The sequence below is a fragment of the Lampris incognitus genome, chromosome 2, assembly GCF_029633865.1.
Source record: "Lampris incognitus isolate fLamInc1 chromosome 2, fLamInc1.hap2, whole genome shotgun sequence".
Classification (NCBI taxonomy): Eukaryota; Metazoa; Chordata; class Actinopteri; order Lampriformes; family Lampridae; genus Lampris; species Lampris incognitus.
The window spans coordinates 132416261-132440926 of NC_079212.1; the positions used below are offsets into that span (position 1 = coordinate 132416261).

General features: G+C 43.9%; 1 protein-coding gene across 1 annotated transcript; it reads left to right on the forward strand.

Moving 5' to 3' along the window:
• Window positions 1-97: 97 nt before the first annotated feature.
• zgc:123305 lies at window positions 98-24429 on the forward strand. The gene is made up of 20 exons (XM_056302025.1): window positions 98-145; window positions 8625-8825; window positions 8955-9050; window positions 9202-9446; window positions 10155-10259; window positions 10704-10812; window positions 11005-11974; window positions 12139-12232; window positions 13527-13714; window positions 13855-13948; window positions 14069-14138; window positions 14305-14397; window positions 16161-16213; window positions 16632-16782; window positions 17037-17185; window positions 17364-17450; window positions 17600-17752; window positions 19177-19291; window positions 21776-21879; window positions 22696-24429. The coding sequence occupies exons 2-20, from the start codon at window positions 8634-8636 to the stop codon at window positions 22844-22846; spliced, it is 3219 nt and encodes a 1072-aa protein (XP_056158000.1). The 5' UTR covers window positions 98-145; window positions 8625-8633; the 3' UTR covers window positions 22847-24429.
• Window positions 24430-24666: the final 237 nt, after the last annotated feature.

Genomic DNA, 24666 nt, shown 5'->3' on the forward strand with positions numbered 1-24666 from the left:
GTTTGCCCCTTTCTCAGTCTTGTCATTGGCTTTTTCTCAAGATTGACGTTTACGTTGTACAACGTCGTCTTATTGCGCAAGCGCGACGTACTAGGAAGCGACCCTTGACCGTCATCACTCCCAGATCCGAGGAACAACTCGGCAGGTGAGTCTCGCAGTTTTGTCTCATGAACACTGTTTTTGTGGCTAAATGTGGGGGAAAAATGTGTTTTGTTGGTGTTTTATTTTAGTTTTCTTTTGCCACGGAGTAGCTGTAAGTTTTGGGGGTTCCCCCCCCGTCCTGTTGTGTAAGCATGCATAGCATTTCAAGCCACGTCGCAAACATGACTTCACTACAACAGTTACTGCCCTAACAACCAAAGAACATTTTATCAATAACAATAAGATAAAATAGAAAAGGACGCCGCGGCTTCCCCCCTCTACAAATACGGTTGAATTTACGTTAGAAAATCGTTGTTTTTGTTGTTGATGAGCCTTTTCTTCATGTAGACGGCAATAACACTTGCGGTCAACTGAAATCATGCAAATGACCAATATTGCGTCACGTCGTGAGTTTGGTGAAAGTGTGTCGTGTCATTGATATTGTGTTATGTCTCGATAGTTCAGTGGTTAGGTATTAAACTTGCTATTCGTCACCAGGATGCTAAACACGAATTGCATCAGTTGTAGCGACAGCGTACTTGGTAAGATCATCTGGATCTTTGGATGGTGGTTGGATGCTGTTGAAGTTGGAAAAAGTCTGCAGTGGGTATTTCCCCACACATTTTCCTGGCGCTAAGCATCGGAAAACTGGCGAAACTATGGCACGCCTAAACAGCCTGCCAAGTTGGTCCACCCACCTAACTAGTTCATTTTCTGGGCCAGTAACTGAAGCAAGCTTAATTGTGCTCAAGGTCACACAGTGGATGACATGCAGCGGGTTGTATCTTAATTTCACCTGTCAAATTATATGTACACAGTACTTAAGGACACTTACAGGCCCGCTCACAGAATGGCTGGGCCCCTGAAAAGGTCCAGTGTATGCCCCCACCCCCCCCATAAGCGTTACTCATATTAAGGGATGCGAGTGCTTTCTCTCTCCTATTAAACACATACATGTAAACTGAGAGAGACTCACTCAGTAACGGGGGCTATTGGGGAGGGGCAGAATAAAGGAGCACTCCTGGGGTGGTGCGGTATATGGAACACAGGAGCTGCCATTCTAAAATGCATCCTTGCCTCTTGCAAGGGTGCATTTTAGGATGAAAAAGAAACATAAAAAACTTGAAAAAGAAACATCCTTTCTCTCGTCGGCGAAAGGTGCATCCTTTCTCGTCAGTTCCGTTTGGATCTGACAGGGTGTTCAAATGAAACAGCACTCTTGGGGTCGTGCGGTGTATGGGACACCAGAGTTGCGAATAAGAGGTTTCTATCTCCATTCTTCCATGCCGCCCCCCCCCCCCACATATATCTAATAAACTCTTTGACACACTTAAACACACTAAGGTCAGCAAAGATCTGCGACACTTACACCAAACATTTCTTAGTAAAAAATGCAATTTCTTACCTTATGGCTTCATCGTTGCCTCTTATATAGCTGTCTACCTTGTCTTACTTGATGCAAAGTCCTTTATAATTTCTTTAAAGTCCACCTGTTTAGCCAGTTTACACTCAATGGCAAGTATTGCCATTATCATTGCCTATATTTAGGATAAACGTGATGGACTGGCGGCCTGTCCAGGGTGTCTCCCCGCCTGCCGCCCAATAACTGTTGGGATAGGCTCCAGCATCCTCGCGACTCTGAGAGCAGGATAAGCGGTTTGGATGATGGATGGATGGATGGATGGATGGATGGATGGATGGATGATTATTGCGAGGACACGGTGGAGCAATGGTTTGCATGGTCGCCTCACAGCAAGAAGGTCCTGGGTTCGAGCCCCGGGGTAGTCCAAGGTCTCTCCTTTTCCCCCATTTTGTTCGTTTTGGCCACCAGCATCTACTGTTGACTTTTGTACTCGGATGGCCCCAAAATCCAGCTGATTTTGCAGTTTCAATCCAGTATCACTCTAAAGCAAATGCACCTAGAAAGGCCAAAATTTAAACAGAAAGGGCCAACATAGACTAGAAGAACATTCCAATGACCTTTTATAGTTGATCAGAGTTCTTTAGGGTTTAAGCCCGTCAAGCTTGACCCCTATTGTTTTTGCGCTCTTTTATTATTTTTCTTCAGAAATGCTTGCACACATTTCTGTGAAATGGCAAATGGTAGAAACATCAGATTTTGCCCATTGATTGGAAGTTGTGTGCAAGTGCTGCCCAAGAAATATGACAACAATCGACCTGATGGGGGCGCTAAAATTAAAGATCAACTTTGAGAAGTCATAACTCCTACGATACACTGTAAATCTGATTTACACGAAACTTGGTACAGACATCCATTCATCCCCACTCTACAAATTTGCCCCTAAGACCCACTTAAGTCCGCCCGACTAGATTATCCGCCAGTTTGAATTTTTTTTGAAAAAACTAAAAAAATGTACATCTCCTCCTAAACTGTAAGTCTTATTGCTACAAATTCTCTGTGGATCATTATTGGAACAAGCGTATCAAACGTTACATAAAGCTTGTTGATCTCTTATTTAGCGTTCAAGATATTGACCAATGAACTTCAAAAGGGCATCCTCAAGTCAACAACTCTTGGGCCAGTCACACAAAACTTGCAGGATATGTCCATATAAACTACCTGAATCATATCCTGATGTTTATTTCAAATCGACCATTAGGAGGTGCTACAAAGGCAAAAAAGGGCATGGCATAATGCAAATCAGACTATAAATCAGAAATTGCTTGTCTAATTATTACAAAACTCACAGGATATGTTTCATAACAATGTTGAGCCACGCTTGTAAAACTATTTTGAATTCTGTCAATAGGGGGCGCCTCCAGTTCCAAACACGTGCATGGGCCTGGCGCAGACTTGGCCATAAATCAATGACAGTTTGTCCAAACATCACCAAACTTGGTGGATATTCTTGATTAAGCTGTTGAAACATGTCCCTAAAATGTTTTCGAAATTGCCCAATAGGGAGTGACAGTGTTGCCGAACAAGGACATGGGCCTAGTGCAAATTATGCCATAAATCAATGAGTTTATCCAATCATCGCAAAACTTTGTAGCTATTTATGTTGAACTATTAAAATTATTTTAAAATTGGCCAATAGGTGGCGCCACAAACTTTTTCCATATGGGCTTACAGTATAGTATTTTTCTGGGGCTTTTATTTTGTAACTGGGTTTTGTTTTTTGAGGAAGAGAGCCTCTGTAGTCGCCTTGCTTACTTCAATCAACCAATCAATCAGTCAGTCAAGCTGCATTTTTTTATAGCGCTTAAACATAAAGTTAAATGCTTACATTTGTTTGTGGAATTTATCATCTGTCCCTCTGCATGCAGATTTATTGTGGACACACTGTCGATGATAGACATTAGATTTGGCCATAAATCAATGACAGTTTGTCTAAACATCACCAAACTTGGTGGATATTTTTAATTAAGCCGTTGAAGCTTTCAATTTATCTTTAATTTTTTTCCTTTAAGTTTGACTTGACTAATTTTTCTGTGGATTCTTTGAGGGGCTAGGATACATGAGAGGGTGTCATCCTCGTGTCATCCTAACCTGTCAGCTACATATTTTATTCATATTTAAACTTTGGCTTACCTTTCTGTGCTTTCCATTTCCATAGGCAGCAATCATATCCATTGAAATTTACAAGTTATTTGTTTGAGGTCCTCCCATGATGGCAAAGCTCTGGCCTGTACTCGGTCCCTTATCTTTGACTTTACAGAGAGCTGTGGTCAAGCCCAGAATATGTATGGGGATCAGGTGCTCTGTTTATGTTTGTGTGCGCGTGCGTTTGTGCCAAGCGTATGTGAATAGACCATCCGAGCCTTTCAGAAACTGCTGGTCTGGCTGTCATGTGCAGTGCGAGTGGGGAAGTGTGAAATTAGTGCGTTTGTGTAAGAGGATGGCTGTAAATGAGAAGTGTGTGCTTGTGATAGATGAAGTGGTGGTGTATTGGCGAATATACTAGGACACTCTCATGATATTCCTTTCCAGCTCAGAGCAGAGAGAACAACATAGAATGCTGTTGATACTGATGACCTCTGATCAAATGGAAAGTCTGGTTTAGTTTAGCAGTTAGACTAATCTCCTGTAAGAGCTTCTGAGCAAGGTGCGACAAGCCCCAGCTAGCAAAATGGACCCTAATTTCGAGACAGAGGGAAACATAAGGGACAATATAGACTAAGCCTAGAAAAGCAGACAAGGATTCGGGGGGATGAAGGAAATAGTGGCGTCTTATGGCAGAAGGGGGGTCACAGGAACAAGGCCTGGTTGGGAAAGGACACCTGCATTCTTCACTCTGGGTAAGAAATAAGATATTAATCGGGTAGGGCTTGGGATCAAAGATGTCTTAGGTTTGGCTATTTCTTGTGTAAGGACAGGCCTCACGTTTTCAAATCAAACACACTTTCTTGGCTTTCTTGTGCTTTTACTTCTTGGTGGAGGAGTTGATGGTGAAAATCAGACTGGTTTTCCAAGTCAGTCCATTGGTCTTCCTGTTTCAGGCATCTGCTTGTTGCAATTTAAGAAGTCACTTCAGAAAGCAACATGACTTAAAAGAAATATATTCTTGACGTGGTCAGGCTATAAGGTATAGTCCTGTGGTTTTCCGAATAAATTGACCTACGTTAACACAGATTTGACAAGATAGTGATGTTGATACAGGCACAGACTAGGACAAAGTGTCATGTTTTCGTTAACCTCAGACAAGGTCTTAGCTGTGTGACTCCTACAGGAGTCGCCCATTGTTGGACGTGTTCTGGCCCATTGGGAGAAAAAAAGAGGCTGTATAAAGCCAAATATTTTGTAGACCTTCGATTTGACCTGACTGAAAGTGAATTTAATGTGCTGTAGAGTTTGCCGCCCTGTCATGTGTGGTGAACCAAACCTGTAGGGTGCTGAATCAATGTTGTGTCCAACTGAAGAATTTTTTTCACTGCCATGGTTGGCCAAGGAAATCATTAGTTTTTATTGGTTTTGCAATGACAAACTTCCAGATAAGAGACTATAGCAGACTTCATTCACGCTGTAAACTATTGATCTTTATTCCATTAGCCATCAAGACCTGATTCCAAAGGTCAAATAATCATGGTCAAAACATTAGGCGTAGCTCAGTTGGAGTTATTCAAGGAAAATCTTTCTTGGGGTGATCAGCATTTGTGGACAGTATTGACCTCTCTTGGCCTAGAGCTTCAATCTTTATATCTACCTAATTCTTTTCTTCAACACGCTCGTGCCAAGAGATGGTTCAGAGATGGAGGATAGACAAGGGTTAGTGAAAACACAGCATTACTTTATATACAATATTTACAATCAGTCAGTGTCTTTGCGCTCACATGGCATGGGCTGGTGCTCAGCGTTCCTGGAGCTGTCTTTCTCTGCTCCTGTCTCCCTTTCTCATGTCTGTGTTCGCTCATCTGATTGCTCTGTCAGTCCAGGACCCAGCCTCACTGCAGAATATAAAGCATGTCAATTGAGTACACTTGAGACTGATCGCTAATCAGCCACTATTGCATCTGCTGTCTGCAACCCACACCCCCTCTCACACATGGTCGAGTCTCCCTCGCCTGACTTGGATGAGCTCGCGTCACAACTTAGTACTGCACACCATTAACACTGCCCTGGCTGTTGCTCTTGTGGCCGCGCTGTCTACCTGACCACTTTATCAAACCTTGGCCAATCTGAGCCTAATAAAAGGAGCTGCGATGGGGGGGAACTAACCTCGGCCCGGACCTTATGCCTTTCCCCCCGATATCTTATTTTGATGGCCACCACTGAATACGTGTGAATATCCCCATACACACACTGAATTCCCACCCACAATTTCTCTACCAATGCCCCAGGCCGAATCGCGCTTTGATGGATCAGTGTCTGTGTGCAGCCTGTGTTTGCTTGATATATACTCCCTTGCATACATACTGGTATGCTGTACCTCCTATCTGGACCGAGTGAGGGGCTGACAGGCCAAGAACTCAGACCGCCTGACCTGACCCTCCTGCATCAGCGGACACTCCTTCCGCCAGTGGCCCAGCTTCCCGCACTGCCAGCACTCCTGGCCTGATGTTTGAGGAGCGCCATTTGGGTCAGGGAGGGAAGAGGCTGAAGCTGGGCCCTGTGGATTAGGGAAGGGGGGGGCTAGATCGGGTACAAGGTGTGGGGAGTATGGGCTGCCGTGTGGATGTGTGTGTGTCTGCGTACTATGTGTGTGGCAATGCACGTGTGTGTGTGTGGATGCGGGTGTGTTCTTCTCTTCAGAGCTGGGATGGAGCGACCTGCCAGCTCGCCATGTCGGTCCCAGGAGGAAGGGCAAGGTGGTCCTCTGCTAGAGTGATGGCCCTGGCCAGGTGCTGAGGATGGTGGCATTGGACTCAATCAGCCATCAAAGGGGGCAGGCAAGCAACGAATTGCTCCAATACCACTTCGTGGATGATGTTGTTGATGTCCTGGGGACATGGTCATAGCCACCATCTCGCCGTGTTGAGAAGCTGCTATGCCACGATGAAGGGGTGTCCAGCATCCGCCAGGTTGAGTGTCCTGAACCAGCACCGATGTCCTTCTTGCATGAGTCCCACCCGGTCCAGGAAAGCTCACCTGATGGCTTGATATTCCCCCTGGGAGGACGCTGGTAGGCTGTGTGTGGCAGCTTGTGCCTCAACGGCGAGCAGGAAGAGCCCGTTCCCCCTCAGGGTCATCGGTGGATGTCATCTTGGGGAAGGTGATCTGGGGCTAATTGGATGGAGAAGCGTCCAGATCACCTCTGCAGGCTGCCGAAGGGGAGCGCAGCAGCTCCCTCAGGAGAGCCCGGTCTTCTGCCTGCTGAGCAGCCAGCTCCTGCAGGGCTTGAGTTTGCTGATGCTGGTGGAGGGCTTGCCCTGGTGGAGATTTGGTGGAGGGCTCACCCCAGTGGAGATTCTTGTGGCTTTATCTCTTTTCTTCCCCCTTACGGGCCACCACTGTGGCAAGTCTCATGCTATAGAAGGGTTCAGAGACGGAGGATGGACATGGGTTAGCGAAAACACAGCATTGCTATATTTACAATCAGTCAGTGTCTTTGTACTCATGCTGCATGGACCATTGCTCAGCATTGCCGGAGCTGTCTTTTTCTGCTCGCGTCTCCCTTTCTCGTGTCTGCTGTGTTCGCATATCTGATTGTCAGTGTCAGTCCAGGACCCAGCCTCACTGCAGCATATAAAGCTTAGCATGTCAATTGAGTACACCGGAGGCTGATTATCAACTGCTATCGCGTCTGCTGTCCCACAGCCCATGCCCCCTCACTCTCTGCTAAGGCTAAACCACACCCCACAACCACAGTAAGAAAGTAATTAATGTGGAAGTCTTGTGCTCTGTTTTGGTAATGACAGAAGACTGATGGTTGACTGTGCTCTGTAAACCATAATTTAATTCCGCATTGGCAATTTGCTTTTGCATCTTTCGCGAGGAAGAACCCACAAAAGCTACAGACAGACATACAGAGGCATACCCTCAGGGGAGCCCGAGAGGAGAACCCCAATTGGACGGACCTAACAATGGCGACCTTGGCAAATGGATTATCAATGACGAAAACTCGAAGATGCATTTGCGACAAGGTCTGCAAAAACAAGCACAGCCTTAAAATCCATGAGGCCCGAATGAAATGCTTGGCACAGGGGGGAGAACAACGCGGTGCACAGGATCCACTCCTGGTGAGATGCAGGAGTTTCCCGGCCCGGAGACACCCAACAGAGCCCAGAACCTCCATGTGTTAAACTCTCTAGCCCCCAGCAAAGTAGTTCAGCAGTGTCAGATCAAGTGGCCTTCAGCAAGCCAACAAAGAGAGTGGTGCCAGTATGACGAGGATGTGACCAGAATCATCAAATCAACAGTAAAGGGAGACTCAGGCAGATAGCTTCTGACGATGACAACCGTCATTGTCAGTTTTGCATCAGAGAGGTTTGGTGTTGAAGAGGGCAAGACCACCAGACCGAACTAGCCAGGAGCGAACGCCAGGATGACTGTCGGAACTGCTGACATACACACACACACACACACACACACACACACACACACACACACACACACACACACACACACACACATATATATATATATTATATATCTCCATCCATCCATCCATTATCCAAACCGCTTATCCTCCTGCTGTCAGGGTCGCGGGGATGCTGGAGCCTATCCCAGCAGTCATTGAGTGGCAGGCGGGAAGACTGCCTGGACAGGCCGCCAGGTTGTCACAGGGCTGACATATATATATATATATATATATATAGCTGTGCAGCTAGGAGCAGTGGGCAGCTGTTGTGCAGTGCCCAGGGAGATATATGTATATACGTTAGTATATATATTAAATAGTGTGTGTGTATATATATATTTAGTATATAATAGTATCCAAAAAATGTGAAATAGGCTGTCTGTAAGTAATTGTATTTTACCAAGAAGGTGGCTATCATTAGTTCATAGCATGGTGGTTCAAGATATTTTTCTCCTGCTGTGATGCCACCTGATGTATTTTTTTCCACCTATGTGCTGTCCCTAGTTACAGACCATGAACATCGTGGGCCAGCTGGCGGAGACGGTGTTTGTGACGGTGAAGGAGCTGTATCGGGGCCTTAACCCAGCCACGCTCACCGGAGGTATCGACGTCATTATTGTGCGGCAGCCAGATGGATCATTCCAGTGTTCCCCTTTTCACGTTCGCTTCGGCAAGCTAGGCGTTCTGCGCTCCAAGGAGAAAGTGGTGAGTCTTTTCTCACCTTCTTTGCACTGTGACTTGCTTACTTCAACATCTATTCCTATCACACGGAGGCGATTTCCTATTTTATGTTTGGCTCACTAACATGTACATTGACAATTACTGCATTTTTAGGTGGATATTGAGATCAACGGAGAGCCAGTTCACCTGCACATGAAACTGGGGGACAAGGGAGAAGCTTTCTTTGTGGAGGAAAATGAGGATATGGAGGCAGGATGAGAATGATAACTGATGACACTGGCATCACATTTAACACACCATGTTGTGTTCACAGATTATTTCTCTGGTTTGACACATTAACGTTCCTCTTCAAAGATGCACTCTAACTTTTCTTGTTTTATTCCAAATTGTCATGCTTCAGTCCAGAGTCCCAGCCCATCTCTGCACCTCCCCAATCCCCATTGAGCTGCCAGAGGAGGCCGAGGAGACCGTGGAGTCTAGTGCTGGAGGAGGCAACCGTAGAAAGAAACGCCGTCGCAAACGCATGCGCTCCGACACTCGCCTTAGAGAGGAGGACAGCTCCTCATCAGATGAGGGGGAGAAGGAGAGGGAGCAATTTGACCAGGAGAGTCCTGCTGAGGAGATGCCCATCACACCTTTCAACAGGTCAGTGATTTAAAAAAAAAAAAAAAAAAAAAAAAGCATTGCTCTGATCAACTCAGTCTGGTGCTTGTTCAAGCACATTTCCTAGCTTGTCCCGAGGAATACTTGGCTGCTAAAATGCAAGGCTGTTGTCTTTGCATATGCATATCTGGAATGCAGATATGCATTTTCATAGGTTGTGACTTTAATATGACATGTCAAAAAATGTGTTGAATGTGCGAACGCTGGGGTTTTGTGAGACCCGTTCAAACTGGTACAAGACCAGGAAAATTCAGCATCAATGCCTAGCGAGATTGTTGTACTAAACCTCAGCCCAATCTCTTAGGGCTTTCAGTTAGGGACCCTTTCACACCAAAGGTTTTTCACACCAAAAACGTGGTAAGATGCTTTTGAGGCAAAAGAGAGAATTCTAAAGTCATTCGTGTTCTCTCCATGGTTATATTTTTCATCCACAAATAAATCACATTAAAATGAATAAACTTTAGGTAAATTCTACACAAATATCAGTTGCAGCTCTCTTATGCTTCCCTTTTACTTGAGGTAATAGCATCAATTATGTCATTGGGGATCAAAGACGCTAGAAAAAAATAATATAATCTAGGTGGTTCCACATGATACTAAGCATGCTTTGTTAATTAAAGATAATTTCAGGCTGTTGATGTCAACACATCTGATTAAAACAATGATGTCTCCTTTTTTTGTATGTAACAGTAAATCGGTATATTACTCACTGTCTGAGGCACCATATGAAGAACGGGGGGCAACCCCAAACAGCATTCACCCACACTCAGACGGAGAGTGTTCACCCTCAGAGAGGTGGGACAAGACAATCACTATTATTTTTCTTGCAATTAACTTTTACACATGAATGAAAGATTTGCTGAGCCTGCAGGCTATTTTAGACGAATGAGCTTGTAATACACTGTTACACACATTTACCTCTGGATACTGTCGTGGAAGCACCAAGGTCTTCTTCTGTCAGCTGCTGAGCAGTTTTTCCAGAGGACTTGAGAATCAAATGCTTTGCTTGAAAGCACAATGACAGCAGTTTTCGAATGATAGATTAGAACTCATTAATTCACCATGCCAAGATTTTCCCAGTTGGTTTAAGGGTTCAACCCTATTCTCTCCAGTTATGGACCTGCTCCTTCCGCTTCTGCAACGTTACATTTTTTTCCCCCCTCATTATGTTTCACCTTTGATGAATCAATTCCTCCATTCTGTCCTGGCCTCTCTCTTGATCGCCTCCCTTCCATGCAGTGTATTCTACAGTCGACCGTCCTCTCCGAAGAGTGACTCTGAACTTCTGGTGAAACCTCAGGACAACTCTGGGCCTCAGATGCAGTGGAACTGGGGAGGTTTCCCCAAGGTATGTGAAGACAAACACACACACACACACACACACACACACACACACACACACACACACACACACACACACACACACACACACACACACACAGAATCCGTTTTATCACAGTGATAAAGCTGTAGTTTTCAGATTGTTTCGCTGACCCACTGTTTTGAAATGGCACTCTCTTCCCCTTGCCCTTCCCCGTAGCTATGTCAGTCGGAGAGGTCACCGGTGGAGTCTCAGCGCATCCCTCCTTCAGACATTTCTCATTTCTGTACGATTGAGAGACAGGACTCTTTTGACATGGACTCTGAGCCCACAATCAGTTGTGGTCGAATAGGCAGTGTAACAGTAGTCAGGCCAGTACCCAGGACTTACTCTCTAAATGGACACCCCCATTTCACACAAACTACCTCTCCTACATTAGAGAAAAGCTCTCACATTGCCCATTCCACTCCTTCTGAGTCTTTGTTCTCATTAGCAATGACTAATGTTGACTCACCCCAGATGCTGGCACATGTTCCTCTGGCACATACCCTGCTGGCAGGGGAGAAGTTAGCTGAGGAACCCCAATCCAAGCTGAAACAGGGAAAGGGCAACAACTCCTCTGCTTCTTCACATATCCTGGCTAATGTCTCTCATGCAAGCTGCTTGGCCGAAAAAGAAAGCACACCTAGTTCTGAGCCTGTTTGCATTGCAACTGATTCTCTTAGTTCATCCGATTCACTTGTCAGAAATAGCATGGCAAAAACGGAAAACATTCAAAAACAACCTAAAAAAGAAGAAAGTGAAACCTACTCAGCCAATGCAAACAAGGTAGTCACCAACAACACACCTAGCTTAGCTGCTGAAAGTATGACAGGCTCAGTCACCACCGAATTATCAGCTAACAAAGAAAATTTAGAGCAGCACCACGCCTTAGTAAAACCAAATGAACAAGGTCCTGCGGACAGTGTCCCTGTCAGTGAGGGGGACAGTGGGATTGATCCCTGTGCTGAAGGAGGGGAAGAGGAGGGTAGTCCTGGAGTGATTGACAAGGCAACAGAAGGCTCACTGGCCAACCAGGATGAGGAAAAAGGTGGAGTGGAAGACACCAGGACTAATTGGGCAGTTGCAGCGGAGCTAGCAAACCGTTCCGAAACAGCTTCTAGATCAGAGCAACAGGACAAAAAGAAAGGTAATGTTATTACTTACATTTTTTCTTTTAGTTGTTGCTTTGTCATTTCATTGTATGTACAGATGCGACGTATTGTCCCAGGCTAATGGATGTCAGTTAAAATTAATACTTGCACCAGATGGAGTCGATGTTCACCGGTTGTGCTTGGTATTATTTTGTCCTAGGGAAACGTAACCAGCACCTAGGACCATCAGACATCTATCTTGATGACCTTACCAAATTGGATCCTGAGATGGCTGCACTGTACTTCCCCAAGGGGTAAGAAGACAAAGAAGGATGACTTCTCTTTCACAGAATACATTAGGTTTGTGATATTCATGGACAGGATCTCAAGGCGCAGCCAAGGTGAGGAGTGTGTCCATTTTGGGAACCTCAGAATTGCATCTCTGCTCTTTGCAGATGATGCTGTTTTGTTGGCTTCATCAGAATGCGACCTCCGGCAGGGTTTGCAACTGAGTGTGAAATGGCTGGGATGAGAATCAGCACCTCCAAGTCTGAGGCCATAGTTCTCTACTGAAAATGGTGGATTGTTCTCTCTGGATCGGGGATGAGTTGTTGCCTCAAGTGAAGGAGTTCAAGGGTGTTCAAGTATCTCGGGGTCTTGTTCATGGGTGAGGGTAGGATGGAGCGGGAGATTGACAGGTGGATTCGTGCAGCATCAGCAGTAATGCTGATGTTGTACCAGACCGTTGTGGTGAAGAGGGAGCTGAGCCGGAAGGCAAAGCGCTCAATTTACCAGTCAGTCTTTGTTCCAACCCTCACCTATGGTCGTGAGCTTTGGGTAGTGACTGAAAGGGTGAGATTGCGGATACAAGCGGCTGAACTGAGTTTCCTCCGTAGGGTGTCTGGGCTCAGCCTTAGAGAATAGGGTGAGGAACTTGGACATCCGGAGGGAGCTCGGAGTAGAGCCATTGCTCCTTCATGTCAAAAGGAGCCAGTTGAGGTGGTTCGGGCATCTGATTAGGATGCCTCCTCGGCGCCTTCCTTTGGAGGTTTTCCGGGCACGTCCAACTGGGAGGAGACCCCGGGGTAGACCCAGAACTCGTCGGAGGGACTACATGTCCAATCTGGCCTGGGAATGCCTTGGGATCCCCCAGGAGGAGCTTGAGGGCGTTGCTGGGGAGTGGGACATCTGGAGTGCCCTACTTAGCTTGCTGCTATCGCGACCCGATCCCGGAGAAGTGGCTGATGATGAGATGAGCGATGAGATGGTTAATAGATCGTAAGGAATGATTTCTTTAAAAAGCTATCGGACAAATGAATGGGAAGGCCGGTGATTGATTTCCATTAAAGTCTAGTTACCACAGTGTCTTAACTGATTTTCTGACTGAAATAATCTAACTCCCCTACAGACTTGCTGTGATATTTTTCACTATTCAACATGGTCAAAATGCCACATGTAAATCTATTATTCAGATAGATTTGAGTTGGACCATGGTCAAATTCTTACTGTGTTCCCTTTCTCTCTCACTTGTGCAATATGCTCTTAGTATAATGAGTTGAAATGTATTGACCTGAATGTCATTGCCTGCTAATGTATGCTGTCCCCTAGTGAGACGGAGGGAGCATTTCGGCTTGAGGCAGAGCAGGGCTCTGGCTCACGGAACCAGTCTCCCCAGTCGGTAGGCAGTGGGACTATGGACAGTGGTACAGACTATCTGTCAGACTCCACTGCTGACCACATGGATGTCAGCATGTCTCTCTGCGGACACGAGGGCAACACCAGCCAAATCAATAAAGGTGTGTGAAGAGTAGCACGTGTGTGTATGTGTGTGTGTGTGTGTGTGTGTGTGCGTTCAGTACCTGGAATGTGCTTGTTTTCATAAGTGTCGTGATTTAATTTTGATTTCCATTTTGCTGTCCAATCACTCTTGATTCAGAAAAGTTCATGGCGCATATTGTGACCTATCAAGATTTTGTCAGCAATCCAGGAATCATTGAAGATCCAAACCTTGTCATATGCATTAACTCCAAGTAAGTGTCAGGAATCAAAGATACATTCAAATTGATTTGCACTGCTCCCACTTGTTTTATGAAGTTGAACAATTAGACCCTTTTCTCTTTCTGCTCATTTGTTGAATTCATCTTTCACAGGTATTACAACTGGGCAGTGGCTGCTCCAATGGTATTATCAATGCAAACTTTCCAAAAGAATCTCCCAAAGGTATTGTATTTAATATTTATGCACTAAGATCTCAGTAATGTCCATTGTTCTTTCTTCTCTTTGAGAAAATGTTAGCTTACCTAGCAGGAGGAAAGAATCGGCTAATCTTGGTAAGGTTTTGTTTACGATGAAATGACTGTCACCTCTTTGCGTGTCTGCTCTACAGAGTGCCATCGATCAGCTGGTGAAGGACAAAATGCCCAAGAAGTCTGGCCGTTGGTGGTTATCCTGGAGGCGGAGAGACATGGATACCAACGAGGTAGATTGGCTCGGAAAGCTACGTCACAAGGTTCATGGATTGAACCCCAGCATTGCCTCTGGCCCGGGTGGGCATCATAGGTGGATCTAGAGTAAACAGTGTGAGCCTTTGTAAGAATTCCAGAGAAACCAGCAGCTGGATGGTGAAAAGAGGTGGATGGCGACTTCAAGTGTATCAGAGGACACATGGTAGTCCACATCCTCCACAACCAGCGTAGGGGCTGTGCAATGGTGGTTCCTTAGGACAGTGGTTCTCAACCTTTTTGGGGTCCTGGACCCCCTGCGTATTTTTGATCTACCCTGAGGACCCCTCCACCTGATCTTGGGGGAGGGGGGTTGCAATTTGATAGAAACAGTAGAAACTGCATTTTAAATTGCATTATAGCATTTATTCACTCTTTGGGGCAAAAATAAGAGCTTTCAGTTGTAACTTAGATATAGTTAACAAAACAGAATTCTTATGCAGTATCTTTCAGGTATATGTAACAACAGAATTTTTATGCAGTAACTTTTAACAATGCAAACGGGAGCGAGATCTCTTATTAAAATACAATAAATTACACTTGTGAAACAGATGTAATTAGAGAAAAAAGTCCTGTTACCCTTTATAGTTTAGGTAGATAAAGGTCTCAGTCACATTTGAGTAAAATAATCCTATTTCTATAAATGTCATAGGATCTTTTTTTTAAAAGATATTTTATTTTCACGGACCCCTTGCAATTACACCACGGACCACTAGGGGTCCGCGGACCCCCGGTTGAGAAACACTGCCTTAGGAGAATAGGGAATTGGACATGAACATAAAATTTATTTGTTTTGCTCAAAATCACACATAAGTCCCAGAGGCCTTCACATTACATTCTCCAACAGATGTAAATTGAATGATTGGCAATGTATGACATCCCCCAGCCTTAGACCCTTGATTCAGATGAGGAAAAATCCATAGAAAACCTTATTGGGGAAAAAATGGGAGAAACCTCAGGAAGAGCAGGATAGGATTCCTTCTTCCAGGACAGAGAGCTGTGTAATAGGTGCCAAGTGAACACAGTAGACAAGCAGTAACAGATTTACAATAACCACTCAGTGATGCACTTGATGATTACACAACTTTTTGTGAAACAGTGCAGAATACTTGAGCCAAGTTTTGGCTGATCAGCCCTTATCCTAGAGGAGCCTCAGGAGGCAGGGGGTATGGCGTTCCTCCACCACTGAAATTTTGTCGTAGTAAACGCACAATTTCCTGCAATTTTGGGTTCTTTCTTGTATGCACTTTGCTCTTTTGATTCCTTGAGAGTAGCCTAGCAACAGATATCTTCTGTAATAATTTATTTTAGCAGTTTTGTTGAAAGCAAAGCAAGTATTTTTGTTTTATTTTAGTTCAACACTTCCTTCTGACAGGCAAGAGAAATTGTATCACATCATGCCTGTACGATCAACTAGGTTTACAGAGTGAAACTGGAAAGTTGTCAGATCAGCTATGTTAGGGGGAACAAATGTATCTTCTGTGAGCAGTGGGTGGGACCCATGTCCAAGAATGGGAAGTGGCCAATACCCAGATAGATCCAGTAACTTATTAAGAAATGAAACTAATTGATAATTGCAGGCCTCCAAGCAAGTTGGGGGTAAGATGAATGGGAGGAGGGGAAATCCTTGTGGTGTTGTCTGTTTGCAAATTTCTAATGTACAATTAAACCATTAGATCCAATTAATTGTTGTTGTTAGATAGACTAAAGTTATTAATGTTACCTTCTCCCCATCTTTCAGCCAAATAACCCAAAACAGGAGGAGGTGTCAGTCTCTGTTCCCTCCACAGTTAAGTAAGTGACCGCAGATATACCCAGACTTGACTTACCACTCATAAAATGGTATAACACTGGTTAAAGTAGCCTGAAAGATATGTAAAAGACATATTTGCCTTCATAAAAATATATATATTTGCAAGTATGATAAGTACGGTAAGTAGATTAACGCCTCAGTTCAGAATTAGGATTTGCCAGTCAAAGTGAGACACTACTGGGTGCACTTGTTTATACTCAAAACTGAGTGAACTACTAACTGATAGTAAATGACAACTTAATGTGATTATTTCTAATTTGTAAATCGTTTATGTGAAAGATAAATATCCAATTTAAAATACCTTTGTTATAAGTTGGAGAAGAAAGTTGCATAGATAATATTTTCCCTCAGTATTTTCCATCACACCATTGATGAGTGTGTGTGGGCCATTTTCTCCAGGGCCTCTTTGGATGACATGGACAGTGATGAGGAGGCAGGGCTCAGCACAAAAGCCACCATGCCGGCCAGCCTCTCAACAGATGCCTTAAACACCACCCAGTGTATTAGCCAGATGTACCGCAAGTCACTACGCCTTACTTCTGAACAGATAGTAAGACACACACACACTGCTCATTATATTGTTCCTATGTTACACTAGAAGCTGTAACGCAACTCAAATGCAAAATGTGCACACACATATACACACAAACAAAGAAATGTTTTAATAGATTAAAGTTTTAAATTCTGCAAATCCATCAGTCAGTACAGGGTTTGAGGACTATCAGTTTTCTAGTAGTTTAGTTAAATTTGAATAACCCACACCAATGCTACATCTCAGTTTTAAAGCTTCTCCACTGTATCTAGGACCGCCTTAACCTGCGTGATGGTGCTAACAAGGCTGTGTTTAGCGTGACCACTCAGTATCAGGGTACCTGCCGCTGTGAGGCCGCCATCTACCTGTGGAACTGGGATGACCGTGTCATCATATCGGATATAGACGGCACCATCACCAAGTAAGAAAAGACAGCGGTTGCCTCGTAACATTTGATGACACGATAGAGAGATCTTCTCAAGTTACAAATTCAGTCAGATTTTTTAAAATCTCCAAATAAACGACTCTCATCAGCACCTTTATGACATTTACATTATATAGTGTCACCGTATTATGATAAATGCACCTGTCTCCTGTAGGTCTGATGCTCTGGGTCATATCCTACCACAGTTTGGCAAAGACTGGACCCACCAAGGTATCGCCAGACTCTACCATAAAATACACCAGTGAGTACAAATGTTTTCTGTTGGAAAAGGTTTGCAAAAGAACAAACAAATTTAACAGCAATCCTCAGAGAAACAGCTTGAAAACAAACTAATCATCCGATTCCTTTTAAAAACATCAATATTTATGTGATTGCCTTGCTTCCATACAGAAATGGTTATAAGTTCCTATACTGTTCAGCACGAGCTATTGGCATGGCTGGCATCACAAAGGATTACCTCCAATGGGTCAACGACAGAGGCACCGTCCTCCCTAAAGGCCCTGTACTGCTGGCTCCCAGCAGTTTGTTTTCAGCACTCCACAGGTAACTAGAATAAATTCCTGGACTACTTATCAGCTGTCTTACTACATGGTGAGAAGACTTTCCTCTGCACTACACTAGTAAATAGGATGTAAGTGTTATACAGATACTTGACAATGCATGCCAAAATAAAACCAGTGTCTACTACCGCCAAACCAGTGTACTACTAACATCCATCCATTATCTAAGCCGCTTATCCCAACCGGGGTCGTGGGTGCTGGAGCCTATCCCAGTAGTATCTAATGTCTATCTAACACTAATATTAGAAACCCATGGTTTAATAACACTTAGGCCTGGTCTACACTGCTTAACCTGTGTGCAGGGTCTGATTGGGATCAATTGTCGTCTTGACTGGCCCCTGTTTCCCCCCAACATATGCACTTATGAGTTGCATAAAGCAACAGGCTATATAGGCTAAGTAATAGATATCAAGTTGGCACCCTAACAACAAGTGTACTTACAGGGTTTCATAAAATAATATAATAAATAAATTGCCAAGAAACAGCCTAGAGGTAAAGTCAGCACCCCATTCTTTTAATGATGGCGAACCCAACTCTCGGTGCACTTATGCTACACTCCACAACTTCAAGTAAAACACATATGACATTAATCATATTTCATGAATGTAGTCTTTGACACAATGCAATGCCGTCATCTTGACACAAAATAGCCAAGCTCAGTTTTCATCCTGCACAAAAGCTTTCCTTAATGTAGGACGAAACTAATGATCTGGAAATGTGTCTGAAATTGCACATTAGCGCAGCTGATCTGATGCAGTTCACACATCAGTCAGGATTTCATGCTACCGACACTTTAAATGGGTTCATTCAAAGCTATTGTCAAGTTGTGACAAGCAGCATGGCTGCACCCTGTTGGAACAGACCCAGAACACTCTCGCCTTCACGAGAGTCATGTTAGGAGAAAGTGGAGGCTACATGTGAACTATATAGTCATAGCAGGGTCAGGGTTTTTAGTCTTGCTGAAGACTCAAAGACAGCTTATGGGAAATTTTAAAATCTAAAAAAATATCTACTACTCAACCAGCCAAGTTTTCGGTTTCGTTGCTGCAGAAAAAAAACCATGTAAGAAATAGCACCCTCCACACATTTTGACTATTTGGAAAGAGAAAATTGCATGGATATTGGTGTGTGGAGATTCCTTTGATTTTGGGAAGTTTTAAATTGTCCCCAAAACATTTGGGATAAATTAGTGTCCGGAGCTACTACTTGTGCTAATTTGTTTTAAAGGCATTTCCCCATTTCTGTTGTATAGGCTCAGTCAAGTAGGTTGATAGATGAAATAAAATAATTTGGTGAGATTTGACACAAAGAAAAATTCAAATACAGATAAGTAAGGTAAAAATGTATAGATTAATATTCAGGTGCAGGGCTTTCATAGCAGTTTTTTTTTTGTCTCAATTTATGTAGAGAGGTGATTGAGAAGAAGCCGGAGGTGTTTAAGATTGCCTGTCTGACCGACATCAGAGACTTGTTCAACCCCCGGAGAGAGCCCTTCTACGCTGCCTTTGGCAACAGGACCAATGTAAGCGACACTGCTCACTGACTCTCCATACCTGCTGTCAGTGACAGCACAGTGCTTTTAACCGCCACAGAGAATCTTGATTTATGCCTAATTTCAAAATATCCAACCATGGGGGTGTCCGGGTAGTGTAGCAGTCTATTCTGTTGCCTGCCAACACGGGGCTTGCCGATTCGAATCGCCGTGTTACCTCCAGTTTGGTCGGGCATCCCTACAGACATTGGTCGGTGTCTGTGGGTGGGAAGCTGGATGTGGGTATGTGTCCTGGTCACTGCACTAGCACCTCCTCTGATCAGTCGGGGCACCTTTTCAGGGGGGAGGGAGAACTGGGGGGAATAGCGTGATCCTCCCACGTACTGTGTCCCCCTGGCGAAACTCCTCACTGTCAGGTGAAAAGAACCAGCTGGCGACTCCACATTTATCAGAGGAATCATGTGGTAGTCTGCAGCCCTCCCCAGATTGGCAGGGGGGGTGGAGCAGTGACCGGGATGGCTTGGAGAATAGGGTAATTGGCCAAGTACAACTGGGGAGAAAAAGGGGGGGGGGTCCAAAAAAATATATATATATATATACACTACCGTTCAAAAGTTTGGGATCACATTGAAATGTCCATATTTTTGAAGGAAAAGCACTGTACTTTTCAATGAAGATAACTTTAAACTAGTCTTAACTTTAAAGAAATACACTCTATACATTGCTAATGTGGTAAATGACTATTCTAGCTGCAAATGTCTGGTTTTTGGTGCAATATCTACATAGGTGTATAGAGGCCCATTTCAAGCAACTATCACTCCAGTGTTCTAATGGTACAATGTGTTTGCTCATTGGCTCAGAAGGCTAATTGATGATTAGAAAACCCTTGTGCAATCATGTTCACACATCTGAAAACAGTTTAGCTCGTTACAGAAGCTACAAAACTGACCTTCCTTTGAGCAGATTGAGTTTCTGGAGCATCACATTTGTGGGGTCAATTAAACGCTCAAAATGGCCAGAAAAAGAGAACTTTCATCTGAAACTCGACAGTCTATTCTTGTTCTTAGAAATGAAGGCTATTCCATGCGAGAAATTGCTAAGAAATTGAAGATTTCCTACACCGGTGTGTACTACTCCCTTCAGAGGACAGCACAAACAGGCTCTAACCAGAGTAGAAAAAGAAGTGGGAGGCCGCGTTGCACAACTGAGCAAGAAGATAAGTACATTAGAGTCTCTAGTTTGAGAAACAGACGCCTCACAGGTCCCCAACTGGCATCTTCATTAAATAGTACCCGCAAAACACCAGTGTCAACATCTACAGTGAAGAGGCGGCTGCGGGATTCTGGGCTTCAGGGCAGAGTGGCAAAGAAAAAGCCATATCTGAGACTGACCAATAAAAGAAAAAGATTAAGATGGGCAAAAGAACACAGACATTGGACAGAGGAAGACTGGAAAAAAGTGTTGTGGACGGATGAATCCAAGTTTGAGGTGTTTGGATCACAAAGAAGAACGTTTGTGAGACGCAGAACAAATGAAAAGATGCTGGAAGAATGCCTGACGCCATCTGTTAAGCATGGTGGAGGTAATGTGATGGTCTGGGGTTGCTTTGGTGCTGGTAAGGTGGGAGATTTGTACAGGGTAAAAGGGATTCTGAATAAGGAAGGCTATCACTCCATTTTGCAACGCTATGCCATACCCAGTGGACAGCGCTTGATTGGAGCCAATTTCATCCTACAACAGGACAATGACCCTAAACACACCTCCAAATTGTGCAAGAACTATTTAGAGCAGAAGCAGGCAGCTGGTATTCTATCGGTAATGGAGTGGCCAGCGCAGTCACCAGATCTGAACCCCATTGAGCTGTTGTGGGAGCAGCTTGACCGTATGGTACGCAAGAAGTGCCCATCCAACCAATCCAACTTGTGGGAGCTGCTTCTGGAAGCGTGGGGTGCAATTTCTCCAGATTACCTCAACAAATTAACAGCTAGAATGCCAAAGGTCTGCAATGCTGTAATTGCTGCAAATGGAGGATTCTTTGACGAAAGCAAAGTTTGATGTAAAAAAAATCTTATTTCAAATACAAATCATTATTTCTAACCTTGTCAATGTCTTGACTCTATTTTCTATTCATTTCACAACATATGGTGGTGAATAAGTGTGACTTTTCATGGAAAACACAAAATTGTTTGGGTGATCCCAAACTTTTGAACGGTAGTGTATATCCATCCATGAAAGAGACACAACACCACATGTCTAGTACAGAAGAGCTATAAGCCCGAGTTAAGAGCAGAGCCTAATGTAAACCCCACTTAGGGCCAGGCGTGTGAATAGGCAAACAAGAAGTGTTGGTGAGATTTTAATATGACACCTTTGAGCACAGCTGTAGACAAAGAGGTACAGGCTCCCTGCTCATGGATTAGTACTATAACAGCCATATCATCTCATAAGGAAAGCATAGATAAGGTAAAGTTTTAACTGTGATGTACCTCAGTACTGCTCTCCTCTGTTCGGCAGGATGCCTTTGCCTATAAACAAGTGGGGGTTCCTGACACCAGGATCTTTACTGTTAATCCCAAAGGAGAGCTCACGCAAGAGAGGACCAAAGGCAACAAATCCTCGTAAGTGTACATTGGTAATATGGTGGCGGGGGAGGGGGGTAAATGCAATTGCATCGTGGCTTTTTGTTTTATTTTATTTATTGTTCAGTTAGACTGAAGGAGAGTTAATGGAGTCAAGAGCCAGGTTATGCAGGTGAGAAAGCTGTAGTGTTATCCAGTCCTGGGCCGGGGGTGGCTCATATAAAATCTAGAGGCAGGGCGTCCAGATAGCATGGCGGTCTATTCCATTGCCTACCAACACGGGGCTCGCCAGATCGAATCCCCGTGCTACCTCTGGCTTGGTCGGGCATCCCTACAGACACAATTGGCCGTGTCTATGGTTGGGAAGCCGGATGTGTGTGTGTCCTGGTCGCTGCACTAGCACCTCCTCTGGTCAGTCGGGACGCCTGTTCAGGGGGTAGGGGGAACTGGGGGGAATAGTGTGATCCTCCCATGCGCTACGTCCCACTGGCGAAACTCCTCACTGTTAGGTGAAAAGAAGCGGCTGGCGATTCCACATGTATCGGAGGAGGCGTGTGGTATTGTGCAGCCCTCCCCGGATCAGCAGAGGGGGTGGAGCAGCAACCAGGACAGCTCGGAAGAGTAGGGTAATTGGCCGGGTGTAATTGGGGAGTATAAGGGGGGACTTTTTTTTTTTAAATCTAGAGGCAGTGGTCTACTCTATGCCACTGAGCTCATGTATTACTATTTTCAATTTTTCATCACTGTCCACATAAATATATATATATGTGTGTGTGTGTGTGTGTGTGTGTGTGTGTGTGTGTGTGTGTGTGTGTGTGTGTGTGTGTGTGTGTGTGTGTGTGTGTTTGTTTTTAGGTACAGCATCCTCAGTGAGCTGGTGGAGCATTTCTTTCCGGCCCTCTCTGTTAAGAGCCACACGTCCTCTTCCTTTGACTGCCCTGAGTACAGCCACTTCGCCTACTGGAGAGAGCCCCTGCCACCACTAGACCTAGACTCTCTGGTGTAGACAGAAACACACAATCACAGAAGAATAGGGTCAATCATATTGCCAAAGTTTCCTTCTCTTTTACCTTGTCTCTCTTGCATTTGCTGTATTAAAGCCAGACATGTGAAACACCAGATAAGTAATGCCTTTCTTAGGATACATGACAAATTGAAAACTTGTCATGTATCTGAAACTAGTCTTTTCTCATATGCTTATGCAGAGTCAAATTAATTTATAATTTGCATGACATAAACATTAGGGGAAAAAAATGACTTTGTAGACTACTGGACAATAAGGGATTACATCACTCTCTGCCACTAATATTAGCACATTAGTGTCAATTTGCATGTAGTTGCATGTTCTTACAATGGACATGCACACAAGCACAACAGGACACAACTGGACAAATAAGCCTTTGTTTTTTCCCATCTGTTATGACTGTACCGCACTTGATTCATATTGTATTACCAAAGGTAGCGTACAGCGAGTTACATGTACTTGCTAATTGCAACTTTGACACAGATGATATAAAAAAATGGACCAAAGCAGTCATACCAGTCATGAGCGTACAGAAACAGACACTGTAATATCATAGGCCTTAAATATTTTAAACGATGCGTAAACCCTCCTGCTACTGATGTGACTGTTTATGTTTGTTTATTGTGACTGAACTGGCAAAGATTATTGCTGCACTGGAATGATGCAATCAATTTACATAAAGTACCGCTAATTAGCGCATTGAGTTAAACTTCCTAAAATGAATGTTGAGGAAGGGCAAAAGAAAATGTATGCTTTATCCCTTCACTTATTTGTTGTCAGTGTTTTCTGACAACGTGCAATGTCCCTGGATGTGACACTGTATGAACTGGTTATACAGCTTCATGTAATCAGCAACCAAATCCCATGTTTATGTTGTTTCAAATACATAAAAATATATTTGAAGTCATTTTGGTTATTCTGAGTGTGCGCTCAACTCTTTATCATCGAATGACAGGGTATTCCTTCATTTGAGGCTGTTCTTTTTCCACCGTCACAAGAAAATTCTGTCAAACCCAATTCTTCTAGAAGCATAATGACCAAGGAGAGGGAAACCCCTGTAGACTTCTGGATGTGAAGTTGGATTTTGGACACTGAAATGGAGAAAATATGTGTTGTGTTGCAATGACCACTGAGTTAGGCTTGCAGAGAGGTTAAGAATAGGTGTTGGTGCTAATGCATTGTTCATGAATGTGTCATATTTGAGGCATGAGACAGGCTGAGCAAACACTCAACACTGAATCTAAGCCAGTTTCGCCAAGTTGATTCCTTTTGAGATGCTACACTTCCAGGCTTACACTTTTTGTACACTACATAAATGAGGATTGGTTGGGATTCACATCAGTTACAGTTTTTGTAATGTCTAAACTGGCTTTCGGGGGAATTTTGTGTTATCGATTGCTCTGACACTGTGCACTTGTGGTGTAATTAAACTATATTTATTGATTATTTTTGGAGATCTTTTAATGTTATCCGAAGAGTTAATAAATTCTGCGAGGAGACTAATTAAGCTGAGGTTACTATTTTTTTTAATCAAATGTATCTGAGTGAAAAAATAAATCCCATGGAGGAGTTTCTTTTTTCCTTGTGTGGTTTTAATACTGTCGTTTTTGTATTTTAGGCGTTTATTATCTATTTATTTATTTTATTAATATTTTACATTTCCATCCAGCTTCTAGCAGGGAAAAATGTGTTTTATTTGAAAGTCGTTAGGAAGGGTTTGGCATATTGGGGGCGTATTAGGTCATGGGGGGGTGGAGTCAAACTACAACTACAACAAACCCGCTCTCGTGAAGGTAGGTCAC

Coding starts and splice junctions, on each gene's coding strand:
- zgc:123305 (XM_056302025.1), top strand. CDS start 8,634: ATGAACATCGTGGGCCAGCTGGCGGAGACGGTGTTTGTGACGGTGAAG. Junction 13,715..13,854: donor CACCAGCCAAATCAATAAAG/GTGTGTGAAGAG, acceptor CTCTTGATTCAG/AAAAGTTCATGGCGCATATT. Junction 17,451..17,599: donor CTCTACCATAAAATACACCA/GTGAGTACAAAT, acceptor GCTTCCATACAG/AAATGGTTATAAGTTCCTAT.